The sequence below is a fragment of the Pyrgilauda ruficollis genome, unplaced genomic scaffold (genome assembly GCF_017590135.1).
Source record: "Pyrgilauda ruficollis isolate IOZ18807 unplaced genomic scaffold, ASM1759013v1 scaffold156, whole genome shotgun sequence".
Classification (NCBI taxonomy): domain Eukaryota; kingdom Metazoa; phylum Chordata; class Aves; order Passeriformes; family Passeridae; genus Pyrgilauda; species Pyrgilauda ruficollis.
This window is the reverse complement of record NW_024514321.1, coordinates 6117-31538: the sequence shown is the minus strand read 5'-3', so window position 1 is coordinate 31538 and position 25422 is coordinate 6117. Positions and strand designations below refer to the sequence as shown.

Sequence of the window (25422 nt, the reverse complement as noted above, 5' to 3'; positions counted from 1 at the left end):
GGCCTCGTTCAAGTTTTGGAATTCAGCAGAAGCCTTTGTGCTGAATTGGTCAGGATAGATCTGGGTGTGTTGCAAGGTGTTGTTACTCAATTAGTGGGTAGTACTGAGAACTCAGTGTGAAATCCTGTGGGTAGCATGGTAGGTCACCATTCAAAATACCAAAAAGGCCTCAATAATCTTAACAATTTATGTATTAATGATTACTTAAGGAGGGTTTGGGAGGACTTCCACCCTGAGTTCTCCTCCAGGAAGAATTATATGGTCTTGTGGATGAATGTAATCATCGACTTTAAATACTATAATAGCCTAAGAAGTCTTAGAAGCTGATTACAGGGAATTTTTCTATACAGCTGGGGCTTCTCATTTTAAAGTAGCACAGAAAGTGAGGTGGTCTATTGCTTTAGGTGAGAGTGAGCTGCTACTGTGAACCAGCTCAGTGAAAGGTGAGGTACTTTTACTAGAGGCAAAGAAGCTTTAATATTGTACCAAAAAAAATTAATTTAAGATCTCATTGAAGATATTGTATGTACTTCTGTCAGGTTTGTTCCAGAAAGATGATTTTAAATGGGGAACATGTTCAGTGATGGCTGTGAGGGTGTGTGCAGAAATGCAGAATCTATCTGATAAAAATGGATTAAAGAGAATTGCTTTTTTTAGCATTAGCAGTATGAAGCTTGTGAAGATTTACTTGTACCTAGTACAAATCCAGTGAGAGATAAACATCAAGGGAGAAGAAGAAAAGTGGTAAAGGACACTGTAGCTACAAGAGCAAATGATACAAAATTTTAAAGAATATTGGAGCTTGAAAGTAAGAGAATTCCTGAGCATTTAAAATGTAATAATGCCAAAAATTTTTAATGACTGATTCCACATACAGTTATTTAATACAGAAATCTCAAAGGGGAAGAGCCTGGAGAATGCAAAGTGCTGGGCTGCAAGGATTTGGTGATTTCCTACGCTGCCACACTTGTTCCTGCACTTCTGAGCAAAACTCGATGTGAGTTTTCTGTCTATGAATGGAAGGAGGGGGATCAGCATTGGAGGTCTCTGTGGTGTTAATGAAAGATGTTTATAGGTAAGGCTGTAATGCTTTACTACACCTGTGTGCTCCTGGAAGGGGAGTGGGGCATCATCTGCGGAAGGGGTGGTGTCTGCGGACATCTGGCACCAAGCAGCTTTTCACAGGCACCACCACATCCTCTGGCACCATGGAGGAACAAAACCAGCTGTGGTGATGTACTTCTGGCGGTGTCCTTGCCTGGTGGCAGGAGTTGGGGTGGTTTGGGCGTGGGAATGATTTGTCCCTGTCCATGGGCACCGTGACTTGATCCACCCTTGCATATACAAGTTCTCCATGGCTCCATGGCATGTCATATTTTCTACTTGATGATAAATCAGGGGTTGAAGTGATTAATTGGCCAGACCAAGACAGTGCCAAGAATCTGTCAGACCATGACCATGATTCCAAAACACAAGGAAGAATTTTCTGACGCTGATAAGTTATGATGTATTTACTGGGTCAAGGTCTTTTACTAAGGAGGAGGTACAAAAGGAAGTGCTTTTTAGGTAAGCTGTTCTATTTCTGCGTGTTTAAAGGCATAATAAAGACACAGTTAGCATTTCAATGAAAAGGATCAAAACCAGAAAATCTCTATGTGCATTTAATATTTGGATTATTGAATAAGAAATCCAACCTAGCAGTTAATGCACTGAGTCAAAAATGAGAGTGAAACTATTTAGGGTAAGCAGTAAATGAAGAGATAAGAACATTAATATCTTATTTCAGGCAGAAGCTAGAAGTTCAGAGATGCAGAGGTTTGGTTTCATGGCACAAATAAATTTGTGGGTGAGGGAGCACAAGGATGTCACGATAGGACATGGAAACACGACGCGAACACGCTGCTGTTCTTAAGGTAAAAAAGGGAAGCTTATTTTCTGACTCTGACATTTATAGATTTGTAAAGGTTTGGAGGGTGAAAGTGCCACCTCTCCAATGACACTGGACAAACCAACAGTCCATCAAATTTCTCTTCTTTCATAAAAGAATGCAAAACAATAAGTTGTTTACAGAAAGTGTGTGAGAAAGTTTGCTACAAGAATGTAAACATCAGAAGGCTTAGAAAAACTTAAAAAATTAGGGCGACACAAGGACATATATAACAGGACTCTGGCTCTCCCCTCAAGGTGTGCTCTACGTGTTAACTCACATGTGATGGTAGTTGTGGTTTGAGATGCTGGTTTTGTGCTCTTACTGTTTGTGTGTCTGTGCTACAGGATCAGCACATGGATCTCAGTATCCAAGCGGATAAATGAAAAAGCAAGGGAAAAAAAATTTGAAGAAAATGCTTATTGTACTCTTTCATTGAAAGAAAGCTCTCAATGAGAAAAGCCTCACTTATCTACTGATAAAGTCCAGCTTTTATACATAGCATCATATGAACCAGCCTTGAAAGAGAGACATGAGGACAAGTGGCCTGTCTGAGAAAAGCTTAAAAACTCACCAAACCCCCTACACCCTTCCTGTTTGTACCTGAAATGCCAACTTAATGTATGGATTAAATTTATGCTTCTCCATGAAGTTTATTTTGAACTATAAAAAGACAATCTAAAACCAAAGTCAGTGGCCTGACCTGAATGACGAAAAATTAAATTAATGTGAAAATAGTTCCAATCTCACCAGCACATATACAAATGTTTAGAAATCTATACAGCTCAAGCCAGAGCAGTAAATAAAGATGAGCACTGCAGTCAGCTCTTGTATCATTTAAGCATCTGGTCTGCTGCAATCAATGCCAAATTTAGTTCATGTAAAATAGATGTAAATGAATGTCTCTTCAAAGGAGACTGTAAAGTGAATATCTGCTAAATGGAATGTTGCTGCAGCAGAGTGACAAGAAAAGAGATTTCAGGATTGCTGTACAGAAATTCTAAAAGCCAGTGGTGTTTTCTGCACCTGCAGTTGGGTTAACAAACAGGTTTCCATCATCTTTTGGGGGAAAAACGTAGTCAATGTTCAGAAAAAAGCATTTTTGCTATTTAAGAGACTGGATAAGCCATATCTCTTAGTAAAATTCCAGTCACCCTTCTAAATACAGTTTCTCTTCCCGAGCTCAAAGCATGCAAACACAGTATCCATCTTGGAGGAAGATTTTCCTTTCTGCTTCACACAATGTCATGGCAGCTCCAACATGGACCTGGGCAGAAGGAATACGAGCACTTGGGTGTGTAGTGCTCTCAAGCAGATGGGCTGGCAAGCAGCAGAAAAAGCAGGGATGAGACAGGAGTGACAGGGAATTGGCCAAATAGCATCAAAATTCTTCCTCTCTGACCCCAACTGCAACCCCACTGTGGCCCAACCCTGCAAAGCAGTCACAAGTTGGGAACCTCCCTGCATTTTCTGCTTGGAACATGAGGAAAAGCCTAAGTTAAGTCTCAGGTCTGGACTTGAGAAGATGACAAGCACCCTTTCTGCAGTATTACTAGGAGTATTTTATGATAGGAATAGTTTCTACAGGTTAATTGTGTTTTTGTTGTTGCAGCATTTACAAGTTCCATGGTTTGTAATATTAACCTTTGGAATCTTCCTCTCGTGTCTGGAAAATGGGCTCATTGGAAGTTGTGTGGGAAACAGCAATTCCTGAGTGTTACCTACACACTGATAGCTTCTTGTGTTTCCAGGTGTCATCTTCTCAAAAGAGTCTAGCCTAGCCAAGGTGAGACAAACCATGAATGCAAAATGTGAAAGTTCTTCAGACACCTGTTCAGTAAGGGCATCTTTCAAAAAATAATAGAGACTCAGTAATTATACACTCCTTTATTCCACCTATATTCCATGACAGTAAGATGGAATCCGTTTGACTTTATATTTATATCCATTTGACTGACTAGTCCTTCTGTGTAATTTCTCTACCACTTTGGTAAAGAAAATGTAGCTCCCTGAGAGACATCAGAGAAGCGAAATAGAAGGACCCTTGGAAAAAATCAATTTTTGAAGCCCCTTTTAAATAACCTTATTGATCGTCTTGGTCAATACTTCTGCGGGGGAGATGATGCTTGTCCTGGGTATTCTGGTCATGGAGAGGAACTGAAGCATTTCATCAGTGCTCTGGCAACTTCCCAGTGACTCCTCTTATTTTCAGAGCAGCTGGTAACCTCAATGGAAACACTGATAAGATGATGTGTGCGAAAGTTGCTGGAACTTCTTTAGTTAATGAATGTCTTGGAGATGCCCTTTCAGCCTCTCTTCAGCTCCTATCTCTTCCAGGACTGGGATCACCGCTGTTGCCAGGCTTTTAGTTCATCCTTCTGCTGACAGCATGATTGACTTGTTTGGGCAGCAGCTGTGTCCTGGAAGAAAGAAAAATTTTCTTTAAATGAGGAGAGCCCCTATTAGAAAGCCTTAACTGCTGAAGTAAGGTCAGAGTGGAAGTAGTAAAAGAGGTTGTGAGCAGACTGGTTAGAACTAGCTGAACTGTGGTTTGTGACTGCTTTCCTACTTTTAAAAGTTTATAGCAGCATACCAGCCCACATCCATACCACTTTGCTTTAGTCTCACTGAGCATTTTGTTCAGTTTCACTCAAGTTCATCTTGCTGTGAGAGTTGGGAGTTTTTGTTTGCTTCAGTGTGTTCGGGTCTAAGAATTTGCTGCTGTTTATTCCTCAGTTTAGTTCTTCTGAGGTGTATGTCTTTCCATGCTAAGACAATCTCTGAGCAGTCAAAGGTATGTTCTGTGCCCCCTTCTTCATGTGACTCTATGTGCAAGGTGGCCCCTGGTTACTGCCAGGTGTGTGGCATGTGCTGGGGCAGGCAGGGCTAGTCTAGGTCTGACCTCAGAAGTCCTTAACAAGCGGAATTCTGTACAAGCCTTGTTTTCTTGTAATAATTCTTTTCTAATGGCTCAAGATTTTTTTCTCCCCTCTCAATTCTTCTAGGAGAGAATGAGCTGGATTGTAGATTACTGTAGATAATATTTAGACTTTCTCCTTTCAGCTTGAACATTTTGGTGTTTGTGTCTCAACTCTGACTTACATTAGACATTAAATGCCTGTTGAGGATACATGTACTTGTCAAAGCTGCAGCAGACTCTGGGGGAAAGCTGTGATGAATATTGGAAATGTATGATGTTAGCTTTATTGCAGAGCTGTACCAGTCAAATTGCCACCCCTTACATCTGTGGCCATTAAATGTGCAAAAGGCCAAGCTGTAACTAAACAGTACTGGAACTGTGCTGGGGATGTGCCAGTGGCATAAACGGGGAAGACAACAGCATGTAATAGCCTTCTGGAGTTAAAAGCATTATGCCTTAGACTGATCTGCCAGCTCAGATGCTTATTTGGGAGAGCAGTCATTGAGGTTTTAGTCCTTGGAGCTGATACACTTTACTTTCACCAGACCTGCAGAACGTTCTTTTTCAATTACTTGAAGTGCCTTTGCACTGATGGTTCATGTACATGTGACAATTTTGCTACAAAATATCTTGAAGAGCTGTAATGGTTGCAGTGAATGATCAATTTGTGTTAGAAGTAGCAGGACAGTATCTTTACTCTTAATTTTACGTAAGTCCTTTCACAATCGGTATGGTTAAGAATTATAATTTTTAAATGGAATCAGGACCATGGGTTTGTATTTGTTAAGGTTACCTTTTAGTCATCAGAATCTGTTTTCAGACTCTTCTGTGCACCATATGTGTAATGACACAGTGACTTTGGTGCCTTTTCCAATGATAACAGTTTTTTCTTTTAATTTCTGTACAGTTTTAGGTGTTGAAAGCTAGTACTTCCCTTTATGGGATTCTTCTGTCTTTTTAAGTCAGCAGGCACTTCTCTTTTGATTTTTAAAATTTAAACATTAAAAGATGTGGCCAAAATTCCTGTGCAGCCAACAGTATTCCCTTTTTCGGGAGACTGGTTTTTAATGACATTTACATCTAGGAGTGCTGTCATTTTTCTGTGTGTTTTTTCACTTTCTCACTTCTTCCACACTTTCACACATCCCAAGTGTTTTGTGCCATTTACTTTCTTCTTTCTCTGCTCCTTTTTACTTTCTTTTGTGGTTTTTTTTTTTTTTTTTTCTGGAACTTTTGGAAGAGAAAGATAAAATGCATCTGTCCCTTCTCTCATATGGCATTTGAGCAAAGCTCCAAGTTTCCTGCTGGTGATTGTCCCTCCTCTTGAAGCCCAGCTGGCGTTCCTTCACTCTGGCGCTCTTCAGAAATAGATCAAGAGATGTTATTCAGAGGCCCCTTGGCCACTTGTCCTTTGGATCTGGGCTGCTTCATCCTCTCTCATCTCATTTACTGTGTGCTTACACAGCAGTGCTCTCTTCAACCCCATCCATTTCCACACCTTCCAGTGACGATGGACCCTTTCAGCAACAGAGAAGGAAGGTGGAATCAGTGCCTTGCTGCCAGCCAAGGACTCCAAAATCAATTTATGTAGAGGAGAATCCTTCTAATGAGGATTGATTTCTTTCTGTTTGTTTAGATGTGTTCTTGCTTTTGTGTGCCCTAACTCCCTATCTGCAAGATAAGCTAGCAGATTTTGTATTTCAGATAAAGGCTTGGATTGAATTTGCAGCTCACATGCTCTCATTTTATCATTACTTAACTGCAGTTATGGTTTTAATAGGAATAGGCAGCAGCTTTTACAGACAGGATGAATTTCATAGAAATCTAACTTAAAATGCACAGAATGAGAAAAATGCCTCTCTGGAAAGGCTCCTGCTGAGCTGATAACAGTCTACAGGAAGACATCTATTTAAAGGGAAGTAAAGAAATATCAGAAATAGCCTTAGGTTGTTCAGATCTTATTTTCAGCTTTATTAATGCTCTGTTTAATTTTTCCAGCATTTCCAACCCCCTTAATTTAGTTTGCACTGCATTTGGATCAATTAGGACACTTGATGATGCACTATTTGCCTCTGCCTATTTAAAACAAGTGAAACAACAGGATAGATTTTCAGTGTATTAAAGAAACGAGTTCCTCCAAAGACTCTGATTATTCCAAATCGCAAATCTCTGAGGCTGGTCAAGTGGAAACAAAAATTGTATGTTGGGTAGCTGTCCTGTGGACTTATTTTCTCACCCTGGAGACTTTTCAACCTGTTTCTTCTACTAACATCTTGGCTTCAGGATTTCTTCCTCCTCAATATGGATATTCTCATGAAGATTGTTACCCACAAGTTAACAGTAATAGAGGTAGAGCCTCTCTTCAGAAAAAAAACAAAACAAAACAAAACAAAAAAAAAAACCAAAACAAAAAGAAACCCAAAAAAACAACCACAAAAAAACCCACCAAAAACTCTCTTCAATACTGCAGGGAGTTAGAGAGATTTCCTGATGTGATGGCAGTGCTGTTAGAAACCAGCTGACATCACATTCAGCTTTCCTTACATCACTAAGCATATTTACATTTTTTTCTTGGAGACTCAAACACCCAGGAGTTAGGACAGCAGGGAAGGCAACCTCTCTGAACCTGCCCTGCATGATCTTACTCAGGACATGATCAAGGTGCTCATATGTTAAATTTATGCTTCATTGGATCTCTGTGCCCTGGTGTATGGCCTGATTTTTTGTTGTTATTGGTGCTAGTGGGGTAGGGTTGGAGTTTTTTTAGGGAAGTATTTTCTATAATAAGCAAATGTTAAACACGAATTTTATTGTAACACTTTTCTAATATAACTGATGTATTTAGTATTGTTTTAGGTCACATTATCAACTGTTCCTGCCCTCTGCTCAAACATACTGACAGCACCAAATTGTAGTTATCAATGTAAAGCAATGCTTGCTACAGACTTATTTGGCACATACATGTTACTGAAGCACCAAGGTTCAATATATGACTTTTGTATATTAGAGGACAGATTAAGATGTTTCAGCTTGGAGAAACTACCTCTATTTACCTTTGTGTTAAAATTATTTGGGGGGCTGTTGTGTTTTGTTATTTCCCTGTGAGGTTTTGCTTTTTCATGAATGAACAGTATAATTTTCCCTCAATATTTTGACTGTTTATTGTTCCCAGGGGATACCTTGTTTATTTGTCTTGCTCCTGGTCTGTCACAACATTTTTAGTTGGACTCAGATTTCTTACAAGTTTGCAAATGGCAAAGCTTGTAATCTCATTTGGTTCACCAAACTCGGCACACAGCTCTGAGAAACATTCCCATTTCACTGAAGTACCTCCTCAGTGGCACAACACAGGCAGAACTAAGTCACTGCTATTGTGATGCTGGATTTGTTGATTTATTCAACAATAACAAAATACAATAGCAAATAGGTGAATTACCTAGGCTGAATTCCTTTGAGTATTTAACTGATATAGAAGTATCTTATTCCTTTGTGTGTCTTTTGGAAAAAACAAAAATCAATTCTTTCTTAAGTATCTTCATTCAACTTCTTAATGTCTTAAATGTGTATTTAAATACCCTGGTACTGGTCAATTGAGTAAATGGGGTTGTGGATCCTGAGAAAGCAGAGCTTTTTCATGGCAATAGCAATATCCCAGTATTACTTGTATCTGACACTCCACTCTAAAAATGCACTGTCTTTATCTTGCCCTATAGCTTTTTGATGTTCTGCCAGCCCCCTAGAGCTTGAGAATTACTGTGCTGGCTAATGTGCCATACAGACCACAATTTAAAAGGTTTATTTCAGATGGATGTAATAGTCTGTGGCAGTACACTACAGGCAGGGCAGTCTGAGGAGTCTTTCCCTGTTGCTGACTCTTCGGTGGTTAAATAGATGACTGCAGACTCTGGATTACCGTTCAGAAGCACAAGCCTGTCAGGCTGTGCACTCCTGTGCAGCAGATTTCTCTCTGTACAGGTTTGGTGCTGCTGCCCATTACTTTCTTCAAGCCCATTTGGTGGCTGTGGAATTATCAGATTTCTGGTCTGATAATAAAATGTCAGTTCCTGAAATGCTGACATGCCAGCTGCAGTGCACAAGAGTGACAGTAATTTTAAGTACAAGCTTGTTTTCTGTCCAGTATATATTTTTATTTCAAGTTTTCTCTTTATACAGCAACAGGAAATATTATTCCAGGGCTATCCAGCAGCAGTAGTTTTGTTTGTTATTAATGACAGATTATGTACACTGTAAGAGATTTATTTTCTTTTTGCTATGCACTATTATTCATAGTGTAGAACACACCTGGTAATTTTACTGGGAGATTTTTTTTGAAAAAAAGAAGAAAACAGCAATGATATAACAGTCGTGTGCATAAAGTTTTACAGAGCTGTTCAGAGAGAACCTTTTCCCTATAATTTGACTTGTTTTTTCAGCGTACATTAGAAATGACCGCTTGGTGCTGCTCATTGAAAGCATATACTTTTTTTTTAAAGTCAAATCATACTTAAAAAGTGTCTTTAAACAGAAATTACTCCTGTACATAGCCACTTGTGTGAGAACACTTAAAGTTTAAGATCTCAGGAGTGATTTTTTTTTTTCCCACTGGAATGGAGAGGAAGATATTTGAAAAGTTCCTTTAGCCTGCTGGAATTTGTATTAGTGAAACAATACAGTAATGAAGTACTTGTGGTGCTTTGCTTTTATTTCCTACCTGGTTTAATTAGGCATATTTTCAACTTCACGTCATTGGAAATAATGTAACTGGAAACAATCACAGGATGGACAAGATTGAAAGGGATCACAGTGCGTTATCTGTTCCAGCCTGGCTGCTCAAGCAGGGTCACCCCAGAGCACGCGGCCCACAAGTACAACCAGGCAGTGCTGGAATATCTCCACTGAGGGAGACTCCACACCCTCTCTGGGCAACCCAGCTCCAATATACAACGCACGGAAAAGTTCTTCCTCATATTCAGGCAGAGCTTCCTGTGCATCCGTTTCTGCCCGTTGCTCCCATCTCACTGCCCGGCAGCCCTGCGCAGACGGAGCCTGGTCCCTCCTCTGACAGCTCCCTGCAGAGCCTGGCAGACATGGACAGCTTCCCCCTCAGGCTCGTCTCTCTCCCGGAGGCTGAAGGCCCAGTTCCCTCAGCCTTTCCTCCTGAGGGAGATGCCCCATCCCTGCATCCTCTCTGTTCTGTCCCTGGAGCCACTCCAGGAGCTCCGTGTCTCTGCTGTGCCCAGGAGCCCAGAGCAGGACGCAGCACTCCAGACGTGCCTCCCCGGGCCGAGGGGCAGGATCACCAACCTCGGCCTGCTGGCAGTGCTCTCCCTAAGCACCCCAGGATCCCCCTGGCCTCCTGGGCCACGGGGCGCTGCTGGCTTTTGGACAGTTCCTTGTCCATCGGGATGCTCGGGTCCTTCCCACAGAGCTGCTTTCCAGCAGGTCACGTGAATATCTTTGAAATAAATACTAATGTTTTCAAAATAAGCAAAATTGTTGTATCTGATGTACGTATCTCCGCACTACACACACACATATATCTCATTCTTGGCTCGAGTAGCGTGCTTTGTTGTTAAACAAACTGTCATGTAGAATTATGCTGAGTGTACGCTGATTTCCACTAAGGCACATGAAGAGTAGGTACTGCATGAGAGAGTATACTACAGTGTATTATGTTTCTGATTATTTTATTGAACCATGACATGGCATTGATTTATTTCTTATACCTGGTGAGTGGCATTTTCATATGAACAAGAGTATCGAAACAATGTGCCATTGCACTGCAAAGTACATTCTCATTTACCATAGTTTAGAACTGATAAATAAAATAAACATGGCCTGAAGCAGTTTCCTTTCTAGTCCAGATCCTGGTTGCTCATGGTGCTGAAATATTTGAGATACCTTTGCATCAGCCCTTCAATCTAATAATTTTAATTTGGTCTTCGGATATTTCCTCTGTAGCGGTCTGTTTATGCTTGAACCCAAGTATTTCAGAAAAGTTAATTCTCACAGATGTCACTCCTATAATTTGTGACTTATTTCAAAGAACATGCACTTTGTAGAGCTCATTTGCTGGTTTTTTTAAGAAGATATTTGCAGACTCAAGTAATATGTTTTTGGAAGCTATTTTTAGGAGATTTAGTAAAACCACTCACAGATCCAGTAAGTAATCTGCATCGGAGGGCAGGACTGGGGCATTAAAATTGTTTGTGTTTTATAAAGTCAGGTGCTCATCATCTGCCATAGCTGCTGTTACCAGCTTGCAGAAAGTCTCAGTATGAGGATACTGAGAACAGAAACATGCATATACAGATATTCAGAAATACCTCACTCTCCTCTGCCAAGGCCAGTCACAGCAGGCAGCTGGAAAAAGCTAACAATCAAACAAATCTTACCTTATTTCATATCACAACTTACATAGGGAAGAATTTCTACAAATCAGGTCATGTAACTGTCCCTTAACATCCCTGTAACATCCCTGTTCTCTTCTTCCAGATCACTTCTTGGGCCGTATTGTTTGTAGGTTGTCTGCAGGATCTGTGCAGTGGTATGACTGCTGTGTGGCTCTGGTGCGTCCTCACAGTCATTCTTCTCAGCTGTGAAACATATGCACATGGTTTTCTCTGAATTAATTAAGGAATATTGCAATTATGTTTCTCCATCCTAAAATTTTTCAATGCCAAGCAAAATCAATTTTTTTTTTTGACAGGACACAATTAAATGGGATGTTTAACCTTGATTTGGGAAAAGGGCTAACCTCTGACAAGCTAAAGGCTGAACTTCATTTTGTGGAACATTTCTTGATATTGCACTTCAAAAAAAAAAGTATTCATTTTAGTAATTTCTTATCTACAAACAGTCTTGTAATTCTTACAGACTTTAGAATGCATAGCCGGGACACTTCATGTGCATAATCAAAAAATATATGCAAGAATATATATGGCATGCATGTGATCAAATCTCTTAAGGAGCATTCAAAACTAAATTTGTTGTTATTCAGGGGAGCAGACTGTTAGGACGAAGCAGAAGTGTGTAACACAACAACAAAGATAAATGCCACAGCTTCACTAGTTCCCCACACAGCATTTATGTATATGAAGCAGTTTAGTCATGATATCAGGGAATGGATACATCTGTTAAGAGAAATGCATTTTATGCACCATAAAATTAAATGTTGCATTGCCAAGATATATAGGAAGTATTCCTATAGTCTGTTTTCGCAAACTAAACATTGTAACGAGATACCCTAAGAAGGTAGAACTGGAAATCTGTTTTGAAATCATATTCCATTAGGAACACACACTGTACTTTATGGAAGGATTACAGCTGTCTTCTATGGTGCTTTATTTTTTCTACACTGAGACCAAACTGTGTACCCTCAGCAGACTAATGCATAAGAAAGGTATTTCAAATTTATGTTGAACTATATCATCCCAAATGATTCCAAAGTACTAAAAAAATCTAGGCAGCATCTGTCCCCTGGTGCTCCTGAAGTGCCGTTATCAGTTTGGGAGGCAAACAAACACTAGCTGGAGTGTTTTGCATGTGTTGGGAAAGAAAATTTTGGCCAGGCACCCCAAGCTTTGAGTATTGTGCTTCTGGAAAGTTCCAGCACCTCTGATAGAATCATAAAATTATTAAAGTTGGAAAAGACTTAAAGATCCTTGAGTCCAAGTGTTAACCCAGCGCTGACCATCCCATCACTAGAACATGTCCCCAGGTGCCATATCCACATGTCCTTTAAAATAGCTCCAGGGATGGTGACTGCACCACTGCCCTGGGCAGCCAATTGCAATGCTTGACAACCCTTTTAGTGAAGAAATTTTTTCCCAGTATATCCAGCCAAAAGGCACGCTTGAGCTAGCTATAGGGATTTCTCATAACTTCAGTTTTTTGAAGTACAAGACATTGTGCTGGAGCTTATACAGCAAAATAGAGAGTGCACTGATGTAGAATCACTGAAGTCAGATTGGTGACCAAGGTGTCACTGCTCTGTAAAAAGCAACCAAGGATCTGTACATCATTTTCCAGTGCTGGTTTGCTGTTCCCTGACATGTTACTACTCAGTTCTCTACAGAAAATACAAATGGAGACACGGAATAGGTGGCAAAATCAGGTCAGCGTTATGCATGTTTTCTAGACATCAGCTGAAATATTTGCATGAGTACATGTGCATGCAAAGACACAAGTCAGCAGTATGGTCTTATAAGCAGTGACAGTGATGTACTCCTTGGGGTCTTGTAGCTCCAAGAATTTAGAGAGTAAATTCTTAGACTCTCTGTAAATTGGTATAGATTACTAATTGACAGTAGCAGAGAGGGTGGCCCCTTGGGTTTCTGAAATGCTCTTGGCTCATTGAAAGATTATACACACAAAGATTATATTTGTTTTTCCGCTCTTACTTGTTAAATGCTTTCTTTATATTAAATTATATTTCTGTAGTTAACTCTGTTCTGTAGTAGTGCCTGTCAGGTTCAGGCTCTTAATGCATCTTCCTCACTGGGGGGGTTGTAAGGTTTAATTGTTCATAATATATAAAGGCTTGAGATGAAAGGATTTGTTTAAAAGCAACATATTACGATGATTATAAAGCTGATGGTGATGTGTGTAACACCTGCTGTCACACTAGCTTGAGCAAAAGCAATCTCTGCTTTTAGACTGAAATTTCTCTGAACAGTGAGAAAAATATCACTTTTCAGGACTTCCTTTTTTCGCTATTGAAAAAATCTGGTGTCTCTTTGAGAAGGCAAAATATCAAAGTTTGGTCTCTTTTCTAATGGATAAAACCAATTTGGTAAGATTATATCAGATGAATCCTGGTATTGAGATGAACGTCTCTTTTGCCACTGGGAAAATTAAAATAATTGCTAGAAGAATACTTTTGTATTTTTTGAGAAGAAGCTGCTATTGTGGTAATCTTTTAGCTACTGAAAATGTTTATCACTTAAAGTGCAGATAGGAACTGAGATTAATTGTCTTCAGTTAATGGTTATTTGCATTCTCTTTTTGATCCATCAACTGCAAAAGTCAGAAGAGGTGTAGGAGTGCAAAAGTTATCCAGACCTGTATGAGAGAATTCTTATGTAGTGTGATATGTTTTAACACTGTGTTTGAATCTCTCTCTCTTCCACCTCTCCAACCCCTCTTCATTGTTTTCTCTTGTTATTCTTTCTTTCCCTTATACAAACTTGATCTGAACTGAGACGGAATGCCCTGGGGCATTGCTTATGGGATCCAGGGCTTTTCATCTCTTGATTGCCTTCTTGGCAGCACCTTTAGTGAATTCAGACCTCTATCTGTTAGAGACTGCAAGGTAAGGTAGATTCTGTAAATTGAGATTAACTGTTAATTCTGTTCCTTAATGGGGAAATGTCTGTATCTAATATGGCATCTGTGCTGGTCAGGAGTGAGGGCTGGAGGGTATTGTTGTGAGCTCTGAAAATTTCACCTACTGACGTCCTTCTGTTGTGTGAGCAGAGGACTCTGATCTCTGGGACTGACAATTCCTGTCCTTCTGGCGTTGGTCAATACTACGTGATCCAGTTTTGAAAAAGGAAATTTTTTTTTGAGTGGATTGTCTTGGCAGAATGAGTGAGATTTGAAAGGTGAGGAAAAAGCCCATTAGAAAATGTTTTCAGAGACACCACTGTAGCTGTTACTTGCAGCATAATACAGAGACAATGAGAGAGAACACCTGAATTTTAGTGTGCTTGTTTAAAATTAAACACCTCAAGGTCTCTTGATGTCTTTGTAAATTATTTGTAAGTTCCTTGTCTTTAGACATGCCTCATCCAGACCTGAAAGTCCCATTGCCCTTTTATTTCCCATTTTCATCTCATTCCTCCCAGTAATGTCACCTTCAGATAGTTAAACGTTACCAATAATTCCTTGGTTTGCTATTGCGTATTTTGTGCAGCTATAAAAACAAGGGATTTTTTTTCAGATTCAATTATGTTTGCAATAAGGTACAAGCAACCTTAAAAAAATATTGCTGAATTTGAGACTTTAGAGGCTGTGATTGCACACAGTCAACATCCTCACTTCCAGCCGTGACTGAAAATGTTTCTTAAACTTTCTCTACAATTTCAAAAGACAGTGTTTCTCATATAGAGAATTACCTCAATCCAATGTTTTATTAACATTGTAGACATTTTTGTTATAGCTTATTGAACATTCCAGTGTTTTTCATAACACACAGTTATTTGAGGTGCTTGGATAGATTTTTTTATTTAGCAATATAGAGTGAATCTCTCACACTGAGATGGAATGTTTCTCATTGGTAACCAGGCTTGTGTTTTATTGGTGAGGATGCCTGTCAGTGCTGCAGGGCATGGCAAGGAGAGGGAATTAAAAGTGTATGCCTGTTACATTAGGGGCAATCCAGCCGTTCTTCTGCTGAATGTGTCTACAGAGTGTGCTTGTATGGGGTGGAACACTGGGATTAGAGATCTTTAATATGTATGTTGCTGGAAAATTATTTTAATGTTGTCTCAATATTCCATATACTGCACTACGGCAAAGCAGAGCTTGGATTGCATGTGCTGTTATTGAATTCAGGTTTTTTTTTTTTTTTCAGTGAGTTCAATTAAATTTGAGGTCAGGTCTTTACAAAGTTGTGGTAATAGATCAAGCAAGAGAAAATGCTTCTGTTGTGCTTCTGGAACATGCTTCTTTATCTTTAACTTAGGATTGTTTAAGCATTACTGATTTCTAAAGAAATTGTTACGTTTGTAAATATGAATTATTCTATGCCTATTTGTTAAAATAAACAGCACGTATAATAAGCACATTGATGTGATGCAAAAAAACCCTGAAATAGTAGTATGTGTCATGTAATTTCTCAAAGTAAATTTCAGTTTGATTTTGCAATTTAAACCGTTGACTTGAATTTTGAAAGATGATGTTGGGTTGGTTTGTGGAAGAAGTATTCTGCCCTATTTTGTCATGCTTATTATTAGGTTACTAGAGAGACAGCTGCACTTGGCTTAAAATGGTGCACTAAAAATATTGAAGAGTCTAGCCTTGAGGAAGCAGAGCAGTAAAATGGCAACAAGACTATTCATTTAGCACAGTTATCTGGGGATGTGAGAGATGCTTTCAAAAGCATAATATATCACAGGACAATTTTTATTATATTGCTTTTGTCCCTTACTGCTTCTATTGATCTTTTTCAAATAAATTTTTCAAAATTGTCACATATCTGTCTTCAGAGCCATAAAATAAGGGTGACATTAATAAGGGTTTCATATATGCCATTTTACCAAGAGAGCAGAAGGGACAGATTCTGTCTGTTCAATATGCCTTTTGAATTAATTTAATTAAATATAGCTTGTTTGTTCATTAGAAAAGATTTTAGGTGAAAATGTATAAACCAGGGTAGGTGACTTGTACATTCAAAAGTAAGCTCCATTAATGGGGTAATACAAAGGAAATTATTAGTATTTATCACTGTGATTCATTGTACTAATTTTCAGGAGTTTAGGTTTCATTTTTCAAAATAATTCAGCATTTCCAGCTAAAGAGCACTTGAGCCCATACTGAAAGCATCCAGATGAATGGCCTGCTGCTTGCCTACAAATGGCCACAGCTTGATTACATATCAGTCAAGCAAAACACCAAGCAACAAGAGAATTTAGCATCATACCACAGTAAAGAAATGGCTCAGAGTTCAGAGCCTTCAGAGAGATATGCTCAGCCCTCCAAATTCACCTAAATCTTAATTGTGCAAGTGCTGTGTGACAGAGCACTGGGAACTTGAAAAGATTCGCTGCTTTATCAGCTGAAATAGCCTACTGACAAATTCTAAAACATCAGTTCACCACTTCAATAAATATTATGTAGCATGCAAATGTATACACAGACACACAGATTAACACACAGTATGGGTGTATGCCTATTATATTTGACATAATTTCTTCCTGATGTATTTTTTATTCTTCATAATCCTGCTAGGGAATTTTCTATTCTGCCCTTTTTTCTGTCTTTCACTGTGTGTTGCCTGCCAAATTTGAAGGAATTCCTTCATGTTTTTCTGAGTACTTTGAAAAACTCTCATCTCCTAACTTAAATTCTGAATTCATTGATCTTTATTCAAATTTAGCTCTCATACACTTACACATTTTGTACTGCCAGGATTTGGAATTTTGACTACACTAGGCAGCAATTATGCTAATTACATTTGCAAAGTATCTTTTGTATGTGGAATTTCTAGAAAAATAATTTAGGAATAATAGCTTTATGATCAGCTGATAGAAAATCTGAAATTTATAGGCTCTTCCCAAACTGAATAACCCTCCTACATACTGCATATAAAATCCAAAGCATAAATTGGGTTGCAAGCCCCTCACAGAAGTGAGAGCTGCCCAGCTGAGAGTTTGTCTTCACTCTCAGATGTGTCTGCATCCTGACTGCCAGACTGACCCACACTCCCCTTCATGCTTCAACATGGAATAAAACTTTCAAGGAACCATTCTTTTGGCCAAAGTTCATTCCTGCCAGATTTGTCCTTCTCTGACTCCAGCCAGCTGTAAAAGGTCTCCAGTGGCATTTGACAGACTGTGTGTGAAGTAAGTCGCACCCTGTGTCCAATGGATGTAGGTCACTGAACCAAAAAGAGTTTTGTACTTTTACAGATGATAGTGTCACACTTGAGTACAGAGAAAAAGAGCAGAGCCCCTACTGCTCCCTTGTTTTAGTTGTGTGCTTTCTCTTCACGTTCCCAGCTGTCCTCTGAAGCCACCTGAGCAACTGGTATCATCTGGTTATTCTGGAATTTGGCTTATGTAGTTGGATTGTCACCAACTGCACCCCTATGTGCATTTGTCTGAGTAAATCCAATCAGCTAATGAAATTGTGGTCCTTCCATTAAGTGATTATCAAATTCCTTGTATGGTTACACTAGCCCATCTCTTCCAACACTGTATACTTTTGTTTAGCCAGGCAGTCTGACCCCTTCCTTGCCTTTCCTGAATGTCCATTTTCTAACTCCACAGGCATTTAGTATATAAAAAAATAATATATATGATTTATTTGGGAAGGTGACCTTTTTATCTCTTCAGAGTCAAGTACCATTCCTTTAAGTTTATAGGGTAATTATTTGGTTTTATTTATTTATTTTCTTCTACAAAACCAATTTTATATATTCAAGTATAAATGCTTTGTAGTATCTACTGGATTACACTTAAAAGTGAGAGGTATTTGTTCGACTTGAGGGTTCCATGCTGCAGTATCTGCTTTCCTGTGGTAGCCCAGTGAGGTAGTGTACTGTACTGCCATACAAAATCCAGAATACTGCAGCTTGTGCATGTCCGAGGATGTGCATCAGAAATAAAATTCCTCCTCTGCAGAGAAATTATGTCTATTTAGGAAAGATCTTTATATAGCAAAGGTTTTTATTTTGGAGGAAGAAATCTGTTTGCATTAGAGAGATCTGTTGACTTTGGCAGAAGCCTCCTGAAATCAATAGATTGTTTCTTTTACATACAGAACACTGAATAAGCCTCTAAACGAGAGAGGTTTACTTGTGTAGACTTTACCCTAATGGCATCTTCACTTCATTTTCCTGATAAAACCTTTATGGTAAATTCAGTAACCCCTCTCCTTTGTATCAAGATTGCCAGCCTGCAAATGATTTCAAAGACAGGATCTACTTACGGGAATACATGAGCAATACTTGATCCATCCATGATTTGTCCTTCTTGTGTTAACTTTGAGTAGGAGGGAGTGTGCAATCAACGTTTATAACTGCTGGTTCTGTGGTGCTGGCAATTCCACCACCCCCAGATTGACTGCTGATTTTGAGGGGTCCAAACCACAGTGAAATGTATATCACAGCGCCCATAAGACATATAACAAAGCATAAGCCCCAAAGCAAGTAGTTTCAGGAGAGCATGGGCACTCCAGTTGGTTTCCTCCTCAGCTGCTGAGCAGCTCCCTGTTGGGTCCTCTTGTCCACAAGGCACAGATACAGATGGGATGTAAGGATTTTACTTAATTTCTTCTGCTAATGCAGTAAAGGAAGAATCTCATTATTGGAAATGAATTAATTTTGAGAAAATGTTTTAAAAGGCTGCAGCCAGAGGGAGGACTATTAGAGAAAAGAGTTCAGATAAATGAAGTTTGGTAAAATTGCTAGCAACTGGAACTGTATATTGAAATGTAATTGAAACCTATTATTAGAGGTATTGAGCATTTTTATTATTGAGAGTAGTGCTACCAGTACTGCATATAGTACTGTGAGCTCTTTTTTAGCAGTTAAGGACAGTAGCCTTTAGTCTTTTTAACTGTGTTCTGAGATTCGTGGGTTTGATGTTCTATTCCTGCAAGCCTCTACAATGCAGGAATGAGACAGTTTGTACAAGGAGCATCTGGGAAACAGCATGATAGTGCTGGCACTCTTCCTTGGGGTTTTCTCCTCTTGCATAAAAATGTAAGGATGAACTACATCCCATAAATCCAGCAAAACCTTTGAGTGAGAAAGACAAGCACAGTCTGTGTTGCGGAAGATCTTTCAGCATCTACAAAAATTGAAAGGAGAGTTGTATTCTTTCCTCCTGCAGCCATTTCTCAGCTTCATCCTCAGCTTCATCCTCAACCATCTGTATAACAGGCTGGTGCCTGGGTAACTGCTGGGCAGCACAAAGTCCTTTCTTACAGCAGCCTGTAGTGCAGAAGTTCCTTAGGGTGTCCCAGAGCAAATATTTTGCCTTTGGTTTTCTTTCCCTGTAAGTTGCTAAGATAGGAGACATAAAGGATAGTAACATTTGGAATTACTTGACAAGTAAGTGCTAGCACATTTGAATGTGCATATAGGAGGTATAGTTGTAGGAAGGTATACAAAGATAGAGTTTTGGCCCATGACATCCCAGATGTGAATGGCACACCTGGCTCTGCTTCTGGATGTCAATCTGGCTGCTGCACTGACATAACATACAAGTTCCAAGGGGAACCCTTGACATGACCAGCCCTGTCACATAATCTTTCCCTGCTAGAAATCTTTTTAAGAGAACACAAGAAAATGCCACCTCACTCTGCTGACCTCCTAACAGGATTTACTGTAAGAAGCAGATATTTCACTGTACTGAGTTGGTACTATTCATTATGGTGCAAAGAAAGTGCAGGAGAGCCCTCACTGAAGCCTTCTTACCTGCCAGTCCCTATCAGCACTAATAACTTTCAGTGGTCATGCATGATTTTTATAGACAATAAATATAATCTTCTTTTCCCCTTTATGAATTCTTTCAAGAGCCCTATGTGGTTCCTTCCCAGTGTAATATTATGGGATATGTTAAGGACAAACTATTCACTTTTTTTGCCTTTTTTTTTTTTTTTTTTTTGTTTCTGCTCTGCCACAAATCCTGCTTCTTTTGATGTTGTGCAGAAATGTATTACTACTTCACAAAAGTCTCTGTTCACTCACAATTTCAAACCAGAAAACATGTAGATGTAGAATTTAACTTGTACCTTCTCTGAGAATGCTGAGACTAGAGATGAGTAAACATGCTTTCAGTAGCTCTGGAAGGAATTTTTTGAGTCTCATTGTGGGTTTGGTATACTTTGAGTTGTATTTCTTACCAGTACTTTCAGCACCGTTATACTTTCTTACAAATATTTATATGCAAAAACCTCCCAAACTACTCTTACACCATATTTCTCTTCTCATTCAGAAACTGGCTGGTTTCAGAATAGATTTATTTCAGAAGAGTTCCACATGGAGCGGGTGCATTGATGGGGAGGAAGTGTGACTGTGCTTTCTCCACACCACTGCCTTGCTCCAGGGGCGCTTACAATGTTCTACTTTGATCTTGTCTAAAACATTTTAGCATTCTTCTCCTCCATAAAACAGTATGGTGTGCTATGAATTATGTATTTACAGTAAGGCAGATGTGTCTGTCAGTTCAGTCATGAGATACAGTGATGTGGTTTTTTGCCTCTAAGTGGTTAACAATTGCAAAAGGTTCTTTTTAATGCCTAGAAATCTATTTACTTTATTTTTCTTTTTAGTGTAGTGGAAAATAAATCTTAAACATTTCTTCTGTTATCTAGCACTTTAAGCCTTTTCATAGCATTTATAACATCTCTTTGCCAACACTCCATCTGTGATTTTAGCTTGCAGGAAACACTTTGCAAATCTGTTATTAGCTTAGATGCAGAGAGCTGCTGTTTAAATATTAATTGTAACTTCTCTCAAAAGTGCAGTCAAACCCACTCAGTCACTTGTGAAGTTCAATGAATGTTGAGGGGCAGGGAGTGTGTCACGGGTAGGGCCTGCTCTTAGCTGTAGCAAGGGTCCTACTCAAGTTACCAGTCCAAAGTAGAGAAGTGTCCTGATGCCTCCTCTCCTCTCCTCTCCTCTCCTCTCCTCTCCCCAAAAGAAATAAAAAGGAGTAACTTTAAACAGTGAACAGACTTGTTGCACACTCAGTGGACTTGCTGCCAAACTGGCTGTGAGCAAGAGGAATGTCACACTGTGCTGGCAGGAAAAGATGAGATCCATCAGCTGTTTGAAATCCTAGTAATTGGGCACATACACTTCTGGAGAACTTCAGTATTGCTCCATCAAAAATCACATCTCAGTAGAGACATTTATATTGGGGTTGAACCCTTCTCATCTCTTCAGTCATGATCCTCACCCTATTTAATTTCTTAATTCCACAATACTTTACCCTTTACAATAAAAATTTAAAAAGCAAAATATTATGTGTTTACAGGCATTTCAGTGAAGTTTTTGATAGAAGTGAGGATCACAGTATTTAACACCATCCAACCTGCTCATTTTCTGTGGATTAGCAGAGCATAGTAATTGTCATCTGCATATTCAATATAATGGAAAGATGATCAGCCCCATTAAAACCATATGATGTATTTTTTCTTCTCTTCTTTCTCCAGATGGTTACTAATCTTTTATTGGTGAGGTGGTTTGCCTATGGTGTAATCTGAGATTTTTCCTCTTGTTATTAGTGAGTTGCTTCTCTTTGTGTTTGCAGGTGGATTGAATGCAGGTGGATATGCTAAATTCTGTTAATTGCTTAGAATTTAGATGTTTTTCTTATTATCCTTCAAACGTACATTTAAAAAAATGAAGTATCACCCACATATTCCTTCTATCTTGCAGCATTCTGTGAAGAAGGGTGCAGATATGGTGGAACTTGTGTAGCTCCTAACAAATGTCTCTGCCCTTCTGGATTCACTGGAAGTCATTGTGAGAAAGGTAAAGCTTTACTGAAAAACACCTTCTTTGGTAATGAGAAGTCTGGTATGTGGAAGAATTAATTTCTATTATTTCATTCTGATTGATGTTTTCTCTCCAGTGAAGATATGACTGTTCCATTTCTGCCTTTTCTGCTGAAAGTTTGTCTTGTCTGAAACTTGCCATGTTGAATTTTATCAGGGATGTTTCTGCTTTTGCTTCCAGCATGCACTTTTAGTTAATTAGAAGGGACATCAAATGAAAAATGTTTGCTCCACCAGTTTCCTGTGGTGCAAGCTCAAGGTTTCCTTCTGCTTCTGCTAAATTTGTTGTGCAAATTAGACCACAATTCAGATGATTGCTTTTCACTTCAAGTTATTGAATTATTAATATTTGATTTGTTTCTAAGTCACAGTTTTTATAAAATCATAGCCTGTTCAAAGATATCTCACTAGTCATGATTAGATTTTGCCTGTTCCCAGATTTTTCTTTTTCAAAATCTGCTTCTGACAGCCTCATAGTTCTACCTTTCAGTTTGTTTCACAAATAGCTCGTTCCTTGTCTACCTTAAATGAGGAGAAAGAGATCTTATCAAACTCCATACAGGACTCTTATATTCTTTATTTAGCAGATCTGGGATTTTATTTTGGTTTGTGTTTATTTGGGTTATATATTACTTAACTAACTCAATGGGGGTTTTTTTTTTGCACTGCACGTTTGTTAATAACTGTGTACACATGTATTTGTTTTTGGATATGAAGTGGATTGTTAATGCAGGTTGTATGCTGTAGTATGGAGAAGATCATAATTGGTGCATTTTTTAAGGAAGAAATAAATGAAAACAGAAAAATGTTACAGTTAAATTAGTGGAACCACTTGTAACCCAGAGATTGTGCAGTAATTTGTGTGTTTGTTGATGTCACTTAAGTCCAGTTGTCAATAAATCTGCTTCAAATAGCTTCTGAAAACTGCTAAATACTTCTGTGGATGGAGTCAATCAGTGTATACTAAAAACCCATAGTTTCTAGTTGTCAGCATTGTTTACTTAAGAATGAAGTAGGACATTAGTATTTTCATCTCATCTAGATAAAGTCTGAGTACTTAATTATTTTTGCCTGTAGCCTTGTTTTAAATAGGAAAAAGCCTCCGAAGTCTCCTGCCACCCAGCAGTAAGTACTGGTAATGTCACGGGGAAGTAATGCAAGGCATTCCTACCTCAGAGCCCTGCCTGCCGTGGCTCCCCTGCTGCTAATCCTTCCTGCTGGTAACCCACGTGTAATTTGCTCATTCCTTCTAAAACATCTGTTACTCAGAGGCATCAGTACATTCAGAGGCATGCAGGATACTGGAGATGTGTTCTGTGTATGGGATTATATGGCACTGCCAGCGTTGCCCAAGGACGCCCTGCTCACCCATGTCACCACGGTATTTTCTGAAAAATCTTTTGCTGAGATTTTCTGCTGAGTAGCCTCAGAAAAGAAATGTAAGCAATAACTATCTGATGGCTGTGGAATGTGGTCTAGACATTGTTTACCAACAGGTACATCTTTCACTGGTCCATGTAGATTGTTTCTACTTAATGACCAATGATGGTCTAGCTGTGTGGACTCTCTGAGAGTCACAGGTTTTTATTATTCATTCTTTTCCATTCCTTTTGAGCTTTCTGATAGATCCTTTCTCTCTATTCTTTTCAGTATAGTTTTAGTATAGCATTTCATGTAGTATAATATCATAATATAATAAATCAGCCTTCTGAAACATGGAGTCAAGATCCTCGTCTCTTCCCTCGTCCTGGAACCCTCGAACACAACCACATACCCCAACTTCTCAGGTCAGATTTCAACTCCTGTGCCTGTGATTCTTTCACCCAAGGGTCTCAGCGCATTCTTTTTTCTTAGCACTGTAAAGGGACCTTCATATCTAGAGCACAGATTCTCTATACTATTGAAGTGATGGTTTAAAATTGATAAATGGAGGACATAACTATTTTTGACTCCTGTGTTTTTCATGACTTTTGTATTGTTTTGATCTACAATATGAGTTAGCACACCAACCAAAGGAAGCATGGCAGGTATGGTACTCTCATTATATCAAGCAATTTAGAGGTAGATGTCAGAAGGCAATAGCTTCTGTGAATAAAATCTATACAACTTGAACCAGAAGGCAATTTATTTTTTTCTTTGAAGACGTATAGAGTTTACCAGTATGCTACAAATCAAGATAATGATGCTAACTTTGAGAAATCTGTCATACAGGCTGGTTTGAGAATGAACAGGGCTTTGTGAATGAAAATTTGTCACATTTTAGTTGTGTTGGAGGGTTTGAAAACTTCAGCAGATACATCTTATGTCATATGCATATTTCAGTGGCTAAGTGCACATCAGATCTGTGAGAACAGCCTCAGCCTTCTGAAGGTTCATGTCTTGGCTCGACTAAACGTTCAGAGTAGAGAGGTGATGAACCACCTTTGAAGCAGGGTTCCTTTTGCTTTTCTGATTACCCCTAACAGACATAGTGCTTTCAGTAGCAGGAGGCAGTTTAGTAAAGGCTTTCTTCTGCTTTCTTCTGCAGTTTGCTGCAGTTTTTAAAGGGCACCTAAGTATTCTAACCCCATGTTTGTTTGTTCTCCTGTTACCTTTAACATTAGAAATAAGCCCTTTGTTTTATTTATCATATGGTACCACTCCCTCAATCATTATGACACAGACCTAAGACAATGAAGTGGTGGGGCAACGATTTAAATCAAAGCCTAGATGTTCTTGGCAAAACCTTGTCTGGTGGAAGCTCATAGTGAAGTGAGGCGTATCAGAAGTAAAGTGATGTGTTTTGGTCATGTATTAAATTTGCCACAGTGCATTTGAAAACGTCCTTCAAACTGACAACACAGCAACTTCTTATGCATTATTTGTGAGCTGAAAGGACTCGTCACCAGCTAAAAACAGTATGACCCAAATTGGCTTCAATGCCATGTAAAGGGTAAAATGAGCCAGTAATTACAAATGTTGTTGAAAAGCAGGTGTGTTTACTTCTGAATATGAATCATGTGTTATTCATAGTTTCTGACTGTCTGGTTGAAATTATGATATTAAGTTAATTAAAAATTCAGAGATATTTGAGAAGGGCAGGATTTATACCAGTAATTTACTCAGGTGAAATGAAAATACACATTTCAGGCTTATGTACAGATACATAATTCAACATGCTGCTAATAAGAATTACCTCTTGCCATTCGCTTTGGTTGACATGAGAAATCATCATAACAGTTGTGGGGCTATCTTTTCTTTTTGAAGGTGAACCGCAAATTGATATTCACAGACACTGTCAAGTAATTCCTTTCTCCATCCATTCTTTATAATGCTGTTTCTTTAGGTATGAGCTTGATGCTCC

General features: G+C 38.9%; 1 protein-coding gene across 1 annotated transcript in view; it reads left to right on the top strand.

The window, feature by feature from the left end:
- NELL1 (neural EGFL like 1) overlaps window positions 1-22307 on the top strand; it is a 209023-nt gene extending 186716 nt beyond the window's left edge. Inside the window, exon 15 of the mRNA XM_041461862.1 lies at window positions 21961-22307. Within this exon, the coding sequence (XP_041317796.1) occupies window positions 21961-22118 (158 nt within the window). The 3' untranslated portion in view covers window positions 22119-22307. The remainder of the gene's footprint in view (window positions 1-21960) is intronic.
- Window positions 22308-25422: the final 3115 nt, after the last annotated feature.